Below are 13,888 nucleotides of genomic sequence, written 5' to 3' on the forward strand. Positions count from 1 at the left end.
GGCAAATTTAAAGGGATGTAAATGTACACCCATTTGCCTGCCCGTGCCATTCTGTCGACGTACATCGTCGTGCGCTGGTCGGCAAGTGGTTAAATAAGAATTAACCCAAAAAAAAAAAGGTTAAAGCGGAGATCCACCCTAAAAAAAAACATAAAAATGCTCCTAAAAATCTGGGAAAAAAAAAAACGAAAACTTTTTTTTTACTTGGCGCCGGGACCCGATCCAATGGACAGATCAGCCTCGGGTGGCCGACATCGCTGGCATCCTGGACATGTAAGTGTGCTTATTAACCACTTCGAACAAAGAATTTACCCCCTTCCGGACCAGAGCACTTTTTGCGTTTTGGCACTGCATTGCTTTAACTGACAATTGCGCCGTCGTGTGACGTGGCTCCCAAACAAAGTGGACGTCCTTTTTTTCCCCACAAATAGAGCTTTCTTTTGGTGGTATTTGATCACCTCTGCGGTTTTTATATTTTACGCTATAAAAAAAATAGCGACAATTTTGAAAAGAACTAATAATTTTTTACTTTTTGCTATAATAAATATCCCCAAAAATATATAAAAAAACATATTTTTCCTCAGTTTAGGCCGATATATATTCTTCTACATATTTTTGGTAAAAAAAATTTTTTTCAATGGGTAGGGGCGCTTTAGGAGCGGTGTATACACCACTCCTAAAGTGCCTTAAAGAAGCTGCTTGCAGGACCTTGTTTAAGTTCTGCCAGTGCAGCACCCCAGTGTGAAAGCACTCAGGCTTTTTTTTTTTTTTTGCACTAAAGTGCCTGAAAAAACGCCTCCAGAGTGAAAGGGAGGGAAAAAATAAAAAATCCATGGAAAAAGAGGAATAGAGGAAAAGGAAAAGAGGGAGATGAGAGAACCTGCAACAAGTAAGTAGAACTGGCAAAGGGTTGAAAAATAGTTAGTATTATGTGTTGTATTCTGACACACTATTCACTGGGGTCTGAAATGATTTCATAGTATAACACAGTAGTCTTAAATTTGAACCTTTTTGCCCATTTCTTGAGATATTTTCTGGTTGGCCCTTTGTTCTTGCATGTTAGTTCTTCCATTAGGCAGAGCTCATCAGCCCTTCGCAGCCACTGCAGGATGATATGTACAGATAATTTTTCCCAATATAATGGAATCAGAGATTTACCTGCATTTAATAGTTGTGGAATCATAGTCATCCTATATTGACCTATTGTTTAATTCATACAGTAGAGCTGCACAATTAATCGTTAAAAAATCGTGATCTCGATTCAACCCCTCTGACGATCTCTATTGCAGAGTTTGCGATTCTTTCATATAACAAGTGGAGAGACTTATCTGCTCACTCAGCTGTCAAAAGAAAACATTGGGCAGTCTGCCAAGTTTTTAAAATGAAACATTGTAACTAACTTCCTTCTTAGATCAAAGGGAAACTCTGTGTGTAAAGAAAAAAATCCAAGCAGTCTGCCAAGTTTTTAAACAACTGTAAATGCAGGAAGTTTAACCACTTAAAGTCTAAATCTTTTTCTGACACTTGTTTCTTAAGTTTAAAATCATTTTTTTTTGCTAGAAAATTACTTGGAACCCCCAAACATATATATTTTAGCAGAGACCCTAGGGCAGTGATGGCGAACCTTGGCACCCCAGATGTTTTGGAACTACATTTCCCATGATGCTCCACTACAATGCAAGGTACCAGAGCATCATGGGAAATGTAGTTCCAAAACATCTGGAGTGCCAAGGTTCGCCATCACTGCCCTAGGGGATAAAATTTCAATTGCTGCCATATTTTATGTCACACTGTATTTGCCCAGCGGTCTTTCAAACACAATTTTTGGGGAAAAAATACACTTCAATGAATAATAAAAAAGAAACAGTAAAGTTAGCCCAATTTTTTTTTGTAATGTGAAAGATGATGTTACGCCGCAAGAATAATGAGAGAATCGTGATCTATCTTCTAAGCAAAAAAATCGTGATTTTCATTTTAGCCAGAATCGTGCAGCTCTATTGTACAGTGACAGAAAATTGTGGTTTAGGTCTTACTCCCTCCTGTAATAAAGAGATCAACTTTGCCATTTCCTCCCAAAATAGGAGGTTCTTAGGGCAGAACCACCATATATGCCCATGTGTAGCTCAGTCTCTGCAGTCCCTCCAATACAAGGATGAACTCGACGGGAACATTGCATGCAGTTTTACTGGTGTATAATGCCATCGAGTAAGACGTTTAAAATTTACCTCCGCCATTCTGCAAGAAGTAGCAGACATATAAGAAAGTTGTATACAGTAATCTTATCTTTTTGTTTATCTTTAAATCTAATTTATAAATCTGTTTCCCAATGTCTTATATAATCTGGATAGTCCGGATTTTGCAGGGTCAGTAATGCTTTATAAAAAAGTGAGATACAATACTGTGATGAGTCCTTATTAGAGCTGGATGATTCTGGCCAAAATGAGAATCACTATTTTTTTGGCTTAGAATGATCTGAAGTCCGCTGTCTGCTAACATCACAGAGCCACAAATGCCCGATCAGCGAGCCGCTGGGAGCCTGAGCTGGCCTCCCCCACCCCCTCCACAGCCCAGAGCTCCAGTGAGGGGCAGTGACTGCCACTCTCTGCTCAGGGAGTGGGGGTTAAAAGCGCCCTGCTAGCGGCCGTAATGCGCCGCAAATCTGACGGTAAAACACAGCTAAAAATAGTGGCGTTTTACCACCGATGCTATGGGCAGCGCATTGTGAAAGGGGTCTTAGAGGCAGCGGAGACAGATGCAGCATTGTACTGATACTGCATCCACCTAGGTAAGTATGATTTAAAAAAAAACATAAGTTTCTTTTAATTTAATATACAGGAATTTAGCAATTCACTCAATTAGAGGAGAAGTACAGCCAAAGCTCGTATGGCTGTACTTTTCCTGTGGATCACAGAAGTGCAGTTCGTTCTGACGTCAGAGCCGGTCTAGGCTCGGGCAAAGATCACAACCATATGGTCGGGATCCGCCCACATGCCTGGACCAGCACCTGGCTTGGCCTCTCAGCAAGCCACTAAGGGTTCTCGCCCCCTCCACAGCCCAGCGCTCCAGCGAGCTGGGGGAGGGGGGGGCAGAGCAGAGTGTGGTGACTGACCGTCAGCAACTCTCTGTTTGGGTAGCTGTGAGAACCGAGCGATCTGCGGTGTTAGATCGCTCGGTTCTCAGTGTTATGCCACGTACACACAGTCAGATTTTTCGGCAGAAAAAGTCACACAGAATCATTTCATTGGATATTCCGATCATGTGTGGGCTTCATCTGACTTTTTTTTCCCAATAATTCTGACGGACCTAGAAATATAACATGTTAAATCTTTCCGACTGAATCAATTCCTATCAGGAAAACCGTTCGTCTGTATGCTGTTCCGATGGACCAAAAACTACGCAAGGAGAGCTATTGGCTACTGGCAATTGATCTTCCTTTTTCTAGTCCTGTCGTACATCATTGAGTTCTAAACGATCTGACTTTGGTGGGAACGTGTGTAGGCAAGTCCGTTTCAGCGGAACTCCGTCGGAAAGACGGTCAGAGTCTAACGGAAAAACCAGTCGTGTGTACGCGGCATTAGAGGCACCGGGGGACAGATGCAGCATTCACCGAGGTAAATATGATTTTTTTTAAAGTGAAATCCTAAACTTCTCTTTTAACTGAATATGTTCTTCACCGTGTCTGCGCGCTTTGGTAGTCATACTGCGTGGTGGCTGTTGGCAGATTCTGTCCTGATCATGGACATACAGATGTCTCACTGCTCCTGGGCTTTCGGCATTTGATTTCTCATGTGCTATAACTAGTGACAGCGAACCTTGGAACCCCAGATAGTTTGGAACCGCATTTCCCACGATGCTCTACTACACTGCAGAGTGGATGAGCATCATGGGAAATGTAGTTAGAATAGATCTGTATTTTTATACATTTTTGTGCACCATGCGATTCTGCATGATTTTGCTTGCAATCCTGCATCACAAAAGTGTATGTATAGGGCCTAAGTGAGAGCAGGGATGGGTAGCATGTGCTGTGTGATTGGTAGTGTTTTTGGCAGGCATTTGGCTTTGAAAGAACCTCTGTTATGTTAAAAGTCCAACCACACAAAACTTAAATTCAAGCTGTAGAACAAAATCGGTATTAAACACAAATACAAAAATATAATATATATTGCAGCTTACCAATCATTAGATGTGGTGGCTACATCAGTTTTCTTTTACAGACTTTTTCCATCTGTTGTCACCTGGCGATCTGGCCAGTAACACGCTCCCTGTATTAGAGTGCCCCCTTTTGGATGAAGGAGCACAGGGGGCACATTTAGACAGCAGCATTGTCAGCATGGGGGAAGGGTAGTGTTAGATATACTAGCAGATTTAGATATTGTAACAAAAAAGCCAAACTCCAGCTTACATTTTATAAGCAGTTACAGCAACCATGGATATCTTTTGAGATAAAGGTTTTACGTATATAAAAGCTGCTCTTTGTAAGCAATCCCGCACTTTTTTCCCTTTAAAATCAGGGGAAACCATGGGTGTGTGTTATACACTGATCCTTGCTGTCTCTGAGGGAAGACGAGCAAGAACCGCTGAATTACATAGAGCCGCGATCTCCTGTGTAACCGGCGCTCTGTCACAGCCACGCCTCCTGGCCCCGCATTGGGCCACTGTTCTGTCTATCATATGAGCAGTGCCAGGAGGTGTGGCTATGAGTGATGGAGCGCCGGGTACACAGGAGATCATGGCTCTGTGTAATTCAGGGGTGTCCAAACTACGGCCCTCCAGTTGTTCAGGAACTACAATCCCCATCATGCCTAGTCATGTCTTTGAATGTCAGAGTTTTACAATGCCTCATGGGATGTGTAGTTCTGCAACAGCTGGAGGGCCGTAGTTTGGACACCCCTGGTGTAATTCATTGGCGCTCGCGCCTTCCGCTTCCCTCGGAGAAAGCAGGGATAATCCAACACTGGTGAGGATGCGATGATAGGAAATGTGAGGCTGCAGATGGGCACTGAACTGGCTGCATTGTTGGTCAATTCATAGGCTGCAGATGGGCACTGAGCAGGGTGCATTGATGGGCAATTTAGAGGCTGCAGATAGGCACTGAGCAGGGTGCACTGATGAGCTGTGACCCTAATTTTGCTTCAAAGTTCTTTATTTAAAATGTAAGTTTTTTTTCTTAACCGCTTCAGCCCCGGAAGGTTTTACCCCCTTCCTGACCAGAGCACTTTTTGCGATTTGGCACTGCGCCACTTTAACTGACAACTGCTCGGACGTGCGACGTTCCACCCTAACAAAATTGACGTCCTTTTTTCCCCACAAATAAAGCTTTCTTTTGGTGGTATTTGATCACATCTGTGGTTTTTATTTTTTGTGCTATAAACAAAAAAAGAGCGTCAATTTTGAAAAAAAAATCAATATTTTTTACTTTTTTGCTATAATAAATATCCGCCAAAAATATATAAAAAAACTATTTTTTCCTCAGTTCAGGCCAATATGTATTCTTCTACATATTTTTGGTAAAAATTTTGTCCGAAACTGTTGCATACACACGGTCGGACAAAATTGGCGAAAAAATCCGATCTTTCAGAACGTGATGACGTAATTTTGTTACGATGGGACTACATTCAGGCTAGTAGCCAATAGCTTTGATGTATGAATTTGATCTGAGCATGCGTGGCACTTGGTCCGATCAAAATTCTCTACACATGATCGGAGTATGTCCGATCGGCCCAGTTGGTCGGGAAATATTTCCAACATGTTGGAAAATTGGGTCAGACGGATATTCCGACGGAATCAGTCCGATGCATACCACACACACAGTCGGATTATCCGACGACACGGTCCGATAGGACACATTCCGACGGATTCTCCGACCGTGTGTACAAGGGCTAAGTGTATATTGATTGGTTTGCGCAAAAGTAATAGCGTCGACAAAATTGGGGATAGTTTTATGGCATTTTTATTATTAATTTTTTTTTTACTAGTAATTTTTGGGGCTGCGACATTATGGCGGACACATAAGACAATTTTGACACATTTTTGGGACCATTGCCATTTTTACAGCGTTCAGTGCAATAAAAATGTCACTGCCAGTGAAGGGGTTAACCACTAGGGGCTAGGGGCGATCAAGAGGTTAATGTGCTCCCTATTGTGTGTTTTAACTGAAGGGGGGAGGGGACTGTGCAGTGGAGATGACAGATGGCTGTTCATACTCTGTATGAACAAACGATCTGTCTGTTCTCCCCTCAAAGAACCGTACACACAGTACAGTGTTTACACACACAGATTCCGGTTCATGGTGTCCCCCGAGCAATCGCAGGAGCCCTGATCGCGACCGCCCATCGGTGATCGCAACTGCCGGACACTCGCATCGGCTCCATGGACGAGCAGGGGGCACATGGGGGGCTAGGGCCCCTAGTGGCTGAATATGTTACCGACGTAACATGACGGCGTTCCGCGCAGCTGAGCCATGTTTCTTCAGTATAACTGCGGTGGCTGGTCAGCAAGCGGTCAAACTTCCCTACTAAAATTGGGGTGCGTATTATACGCCGATAAATACCGTAATTCCTGGACAGATCACCAGATGAAAATAAAGTAAAAAAGACTAAAAAAGAAAAATAATGCAGCCACCACATCTAAGAATTGGTAATCTGCAATATAATAAATGTGTGCTTTTGGCTTTAAACTACCTGAGGATATCTTATATTTCTGGAGGACTCTGTTGGTAGGTTCTTTGAGTTAATAAGTTCTGTAAGGTCGGTAAACATGGTATAACAATTATAAGAGGATCGCACTCTCCTTGCTGGATTTTTTATTAATATTACAGAGAATATTATAGGAGGGGCTGGAACACACAAAGGTGTGAGTGACCACCCATAGCGTATTGGAATAGCACCAAAAAATTGTTGCAAGGAGATCTCACTGTTGGAGTATTGAAGACAAACAGGAAACCAGGGACGGCTGCAACCCACCAGACTCTACCACTAATCGGATTCTTTTGGTGGATTGGCGCTTCAAGCTCACATGCTGTGTATGTGTAATAGAATTTATATTGCAAGTTTAGATATACCCGTATTTCAAATATTTTGATAACCATAAGATTTTAAAATAGATATTTATTTTTTGTACAGCACATAGAACATATCTGTTATAACATTTATGGATATGTAACTTTTTTCTGAAATACATTTGGCAAAAAACTATAATTGTGAATCTCCGGTAGTCACTTCTTTCATTGCAGAGCAATTATTTCAACAATGGTATACTGTGTTCTCTTAGTAAGAAGACATGCAAGCTTTTTCTTAAAATAAGGCAATGCAAAACAATGGTGTGCAAAGTGCAGAGACCAAGAGCAAGCAATCTGTTTTTAGTTTACTGAAATCACAGTGAAAGATAAGCCCAGATGTCAGTTAGTTCTAAAAAAAAAAATCAGTTATACTGTATATATTTAGTACAGGAATATGATGAAATGGTGAATACCTAAAACGGTTAACTATAATAATTATACAAGTGTATTCCAACTTGAATTTATAACTTTAATGCGGAACTCCAGGAAGTATTTGTATTGCACACTTACATTGGTCCAGTTCATACCTGATGTACCACTGGGAAGCTGGAAATAACTGTAGTAGTCAGCACTACTACAGTAATAGCCACTGTCCTCCGGGTCCTGCTCGAGTTATTTTATTATTATCATACAGGATTTATATAGCACCAACAGTCTGCCCAGCACTTTACAGTATAAAGAGAGACAATACAATTACAATGCAAGACAAAAGGGCTAAAAGAGCCCTGCTCATAAGAGCTTACAATCTAATAGGGTGGAGTGGTAGAAAAGGTAATAACCGTATAGGAAGAGCTGAGGGGAGAAATAAAGTTCAGGTATTAGGTGGAAGCGGGATAGACTTCTCTGAAGAGATACATTTTCAGGGATCGCCTTAAAGTGGACAGAGTAGGATAGATTGAGTTAGAGAGGATGGGAGAGGCTTTCGAGAAGTCTTGGAGGTGAGTATGGGAGGAGGAGACAGGGGAGCTACAGAGCAGTAGTACAGTTTGAGTGATATTTGGAAGCAAGCTTGATGATTGGTTCTATGAGATAGGATGCCTCACTGCACACAGGGGGTCAGCACCACCACCATTTATAGACAACCTTGTATTTCTTTCAATTAATACAAGGTGTTTTCTGTGTGGATGAGGTGGAGATCATAATATCACTGCACCTCCTCTACACTACAGTGATTTTCAGCTTTCCCAAAGGTTCATCATAGGTCTATGAGTTATCAGGTGTATTTTGGTTTTGTGCTGCCCTAAGCAAGACTAAAATCAGGTACCCCCCCCAATCTAAATTTGTTCCACCCCAGCCGCGGTATACCATTCTTGTTTCAGGGTCTGACGAGGAAGCTGCAGTATTTCACAGTGAACAGCTGTGGCTATTTCATCAAACCCTGAGACATGATTCATCCAACTGCCAGCGGGATATAGTGCGGGGTGAGTGGGGTATAGGACAGGGGTCAGAGCATGGGGTCAGTGGGGCAGGGGATGGGGTCAGCAGGGCACAGGATGAGCTTAGCGGGGCAGAGGACAGGGTCAGTAGGGCAGAGCATGTGGTAAATGGGGCAGAAGATGGGATCAGCAGGCCTCTCTCTCTCCCTCCTGTAGATTACACACACTGCTCTCTCTCCCTCCTGTAGACTATACACACTCCTCTCTCTCCCTCCTATAGACTATACACACTCCTCTCTCCTATACAAATTACACTTTCTTTCTCTCCTCTACACACTCCTCTCTCTCTTCCTCCCTTCTGTACACTATACACACAGCTCCTGTCCTACCATACAGCGCTACACCACTGGCCCCACTATACACAATGTGTATCCTGTGTGTGTATTATTTATCCAGCATGGGCTTCAGCAACTCATCATCTACAGGAGGTAAGAAGGCACGGCTGCTTGTCCATTGGCACTGGTCGGAGCTTTGGTTGCCTATGGTCGGGGGCTGAGCGGGAGACCCTAAACTGTAAATACATGCATGCAGCTGGAGAGGAGGGGTTAGGTGGGGAGGGGGATAAGACTGGCTGAGCTAAAGTCACCTAAGGTGGGTGCATGGTGTTCTCAGTGTCTGGGCTGTTTAGACAAGCTGCCTGTTGGCTGGAGAAGGCAAGCAAATGTTGAGAAGAATAGAAAGGATGAGGAGCTGCTTCTGCCTGGGGTGGCGGCTGCATTCTGAAAAATGCCACCCAAGGCAAACACCTAGTTTGCCTCGTGGTAAATAAGCCCCTGTGAGTAATGCAGACTTCCTCTGTGCCAAGCTGGATCAATATCATTACAAATAAATCCTGGAGTTCAGCTTTAATGTAAATGCACATGTTTTGCTAAAAGTTTTCTCTGGCTCCCTTTCCTACATAGATCTTGACCCCCCCTTCTGAAGATCTGTACTTGTCTTATCTGATGACTGTGGCCTCCTGGGCTGTCTATAGTCCATAACTGCTGTACAGGTATGTCCCACTCAAGTTTGTGGGATGTCAGTGCACCAGCAGCCCAGCATTAGGTTTTTACTGCATGGGCTTTATACATCGTGGGATGCCGCAGATGTCAGACAAAATAAGTACTGACCTGCTAAAGAGGGACCTATATCTATGTATTGTGGGGCTAGGGAAGGAGGCTGGGGAACTTTTTAGCAAACCATGTACATGTACTTTAAGGGCTCTTTCACACTGGAGCCTGCCAACAGGTCCGTCTGTTCAGCGGGGATCTCTCCACTGATCCCCACTAAGTAGGCGGATGACCGGTCCGTATCCGATCCACTGATGCAGAGTGGACACGGATACAGCTCGCTTCCTCTATGGGCAGTCGGATGTAAACTGAATCCCTATCCATTTTTAGTGAATAGGATCGGATGTCGGCGGGTGTAAGTGAAAACATGTTCACTTACATGTGCCGCTCCATAGAGGGCAGTGGATGATCCAATCGGGTCTGCCTAAAAAAACTGGTCCAATCAGTCCGCCAATGTCAAGGGGGCCTAAAGAAGAACACTAAACTGTATGTTGTCAACAGAGAATGATGACGCTGCCTGTGTTAATAATATAATACCTTCCCTAATTCAAATAGTTAGACATTTCCCGAGCGATCTCCTTGGACATGTGTGTGAAACAGTCTAAGCAGCTATTATGCATTCTTGGGCATCATTTCCACAAATCAGCCTTTAGTATCTCTGAAAAGTAACCAGTTAAGATAGAAACATGACAGCTTGCCAGAAACTTTTTAGCTCCCAATCTGGAAATACAGCAAGTGAAGTGGAATCTCCCAAACTGTAAACTTGTTCCCATCATTGACTTGACCATAGAGAATCAGCATGATAGCCACAGAAAGAAAGTCACCAGTGGCAGCCCTATTTCTGTCATGACAGGTGCCCTTGAAATGTAAGAGACCATACATAGGTATAACCTGTATAAATATTCTTAATAAGAAGTCAATATAAACGGGGACATAAACATCACTGTGTGTTACTGTGGAATGCACAGCAAGAAAACCTCTGCTTACAAAAGCATTCCATATAACATGAAATACATAAGAATGACTTGTATTAGGGTAACCCCACCAGTACCAGTACAAAAGGGCACAACAGTGGAAACTGACAGCTCAATAGTAAATTGGATTCGAACATACACATTCCAGTTAGTAGGTCACATGTAAGGCCTCAATCACTGTGCAAAGCTGCACGGGTTACCAGTGCCACCGCAAAAGGAGCTGCCACATACACACTATGCTAGTAATGTGCTCAGGCTTATATGTGTCACATGTACATCACAGAAAGCCAGCATTTTCCAGAGTAAGCCTGTGCTATGGCTGGTGTAGAAAAAGATGAACAAGGTGAATTTACCAAAACATTTACAACGAATTTACAACACATTAAAACTAAGTGCCTGGAGTTGGTTTTTAGTTGCATTCTTTGGTCCTACATGAGTCAGAGACTCAGGGTTCATACAGATGGATATGGCAGAGAAATAACTACTATTCCTTATTATGCTGTTTACCCCATCCCTACTATTACCTGTCTTGTGATAGAGACTTGCATCAGTCTGATGCTTCTGCTCCATCTCTGCTTCAACAACCTCTAGCCAAACGCTACCCATATAGACAGCACATGATCATGTTTTTTGATCTGACGTTTTTCTGTTTGTCCTCACAAATGCCCCTGGTTGGTCTCCTTAGTTCACATTATTGCTCCTTCGTGAAGTAAGCAAGGCTAGCTTCTGTCCATGCCCATCATCCCCTCATCTATATTGAAGTAAACTTGCTAATTTGGCAGAGCTATCCTTTTATATTTACGGAACATTCTGTGCTGCCTTAGAAATGCCCAACCTAGCATTAAAGTGGTTCGAATCACATCTCTAGCTCATTTACAGTTGTGTAAAGGGCGAATATCAGGAGGCATCGGCCAGCTTCTGTCGAAGAGGCAGGACTGAAAAAGGTCTGCTGATTGGCATCTGATCAGTGCTCTCAGCCATGGACCAGTGTGTTAATGTGGGGGGGCGAGGGAATTAGTTACTAGTTAGGAAGGTCTCTCCAACTAGACACTTGTACAAGGCTAAATAGCCTCCAGCGATATGACTTTCACGTTTATCCTCAATGCTTTGTCACTATTGTTAACATCTTCTGCTAGTCTACTTCTTGGATTTCAGTTAGCAGAGAGTAGTGACTGTCAGTTACTGCTCTGTGCTCTATCCCTCCAGCTCTCACTGGGGGCGCCGGGCTGGGGAGGGGACAGGAGCAGCTAGCTGAGAGGATGGACCAGCTGGCAGTCAGGCATCTGGGCAGATCACAAAATTATTGTCAGTATCCCAGCAGAGCCTGGACTGGCTGTGTAATCTCAGCCAACAGTGGGAGTGGCATGATCTAAACGAGGGGTAAGCCCCCAAAACATGTTATCATGGTGACCAGCTTCTCTCCAAGACTTCCAGCTTGCCCTTACCAGCGCACATTCGGGAGATCTTACACAAGGTGTATGACAGTACATCCGGTTCCAGGACATGTGACCTCCAGCGGACGCGTCATCTCAGTGACCCCGAGGACCATAATCCACACACTTCTCCCACTGTCCCGAGTATCCTGGGTGGTATCATCTACTGTTGGGTTGGGGACCATGTATCATCTTTAAGCTTTTGGGATTATGTGTTTCTCCTCTCCACTGGCTCCACAAATGTACAGTATCAATCTGGGCACTCCTGCATGTTTTTTATCTATTTATGGGTTTGTGGCTCTATTGACTTCCACAGGGCTGGCAACACTCCTTTATTTGTTGTTTTGTGCTCATGGGTCACAGGAGTGCAGAACTAAGTGCACTCCTTTGACTCATAGGAGAAGTATAGCCAGCATTGCTTTGACCATGCTTCTCCTTTAAGGTGTAAAGTAATAGTGTTAAAAGTACATGTAGTGAGATGTTATAGATTATTGTTGCAACTATGCATTTCTATTCCACTAAGGAGGACAACTGAAATAAGTGTATTTTTTGATACAAGGGGTTGCAGAACAAACTCTGTTACTTTACAGCATAGTTACAGTGGCAACTGAGCTGTTTCCTCAGCATTCCTCAGTACCACACAGGTAATCATTCAAATGATTCCTATGCTTTTTTTCAAAGAACAGGAATCATAGATGTTGAAATTTGACCCAGATCATGTCATTAGGTGGGCACCCAAAATATGTGTTCCTAATCTAAACTTCCAGTTCACAGAACAAATAGGCTGCTTTGGTAAACTTTTACATGAGGAATTCTGTTTCTATGTTGACTACATGTTTTACAATACATTGCACAAAAGTCTTGCAAGCCCCGTTCTCTGTGTCATGAAGCATATATGAATAATAAAATGTAACCAACTGCAGATCAAATTGTGGTCATTGTGTGGCAAATATATAAGTACAGCAACCACACTGCCATATCCACCTATGAACCTTAATTAATAATATCACACCTTTTTTTTCCTAAAGGATAGCAGCAAGGTCAAATCAGCAGCAATTGTATACACATCCTCCAGAGCAAACATGACTGCATTACAAAGGAGGGAGTACAAGGACTGTACACAGATTCTACAGGCATGGGTGAGAACAAAACCAAAAATAACAGAACTTGAGCAGCTGACTAGATCTCAAATCTAAACATGAGATTCGTCCAAGTCAATGTCTGTCTCCCCCAGCTCGATCTGTGTGAAATTAAAGTGTCCTGACACCAGCGGGTTCTCCATGCCATTGTCCTCGCTGATATGAAGAACAGTATCTGTGTACTGAAGAAGGCTACTAGTTTCCAGGCCAGCAAAGTCTTCAGGATCCGAAAGATGGGAGGTTGGTGAGCTGTGGAGAAGTGGGGCTGCTGCTCCCCGACTGGATTCTGAGTCCTGCTTCACCAGGAAGTGGCCCCTTCTCTGAAATACAAAATTCAGGTAACAGTTATTTAGTACAAACAAGACGTCACACAATATTATGTTTTATCAGCAGTATGTAATACAGACAAAGGAGAACTGTCATACAGAAATACACGTAACCTTTACTATTTTGTAGTTATTTTTATGGATATATAAAAACCAAGTCATTAAAAGAGAAGTATAGGAATGTCTATTTTTTTTACTCATACTTACCTAGGTGGATGTACCATTGGTCCAATGCTGCATCTGTCCCCCGCCAACACTGAAAACTGAGCAATCAAACACTGCCAATCGCTCAGTTCACTGTCAGTCACCGGCTCTCTGCTCTGCTCCTCCTGTGCTCACTGGAGCATTGGACTGTGGAGGGGGCAAGAACAGCCTGCTCAGGCTCTCTGCGGCTCGCTGAGAGGCTGAGCCGCGTGCCAATCCAGGCATGTGAACAGATCCCAACCATATGGTTGCGATCCTTCCTAAGCTTGG

General features: G+C 43.2%; 1 protein-coding gene across 11 annotated transcripts in view; it reads right to left on the minus strand.

Moving 5' to 3' along the window:
• Positions 1-7,088: 7,088 nt before the first annotated feature.
• UNC80 (unc-80 subunit of NALCN channel complex) overlaps positions 7,089-13,888 on the minus strand; it is a 318,404-nt gene continuing 311,604 nt past the window's right edge. For all 11 annotated transcript variants that reach the window (XM_077448370.1, XM_077448371.1, XM_077448372.1 and 8 more), the window contains one exon: positions 7,089-13,408. In XM_077448370.1, the coding sequence (XP_077304496.1) occupies positions 13,142-13,408 (267 nt within the window). In that variant the 3' untranslated portion in view covers positions 7,089-13,141. The remainder of the gene's footprint in view (positions 13,409-13,888) is intronic.

Source organism: Lithobates pipiens, unplaced genomic scaffold (assembly GCF_037356315.1).
Source record: "Lithobates pipiens isolate NorthernLeopardFrog02 unplaced genomic scaffold, aLitPip1_a1.2 Scaffold_22, whole genome shotgun sequence".
Classification (NCBI taxonomy): Eukaryota; Metazoa; Chordata; class Amphibia; order Anura; family Ranidae; genus Lithobates; species Lithobates pipiens.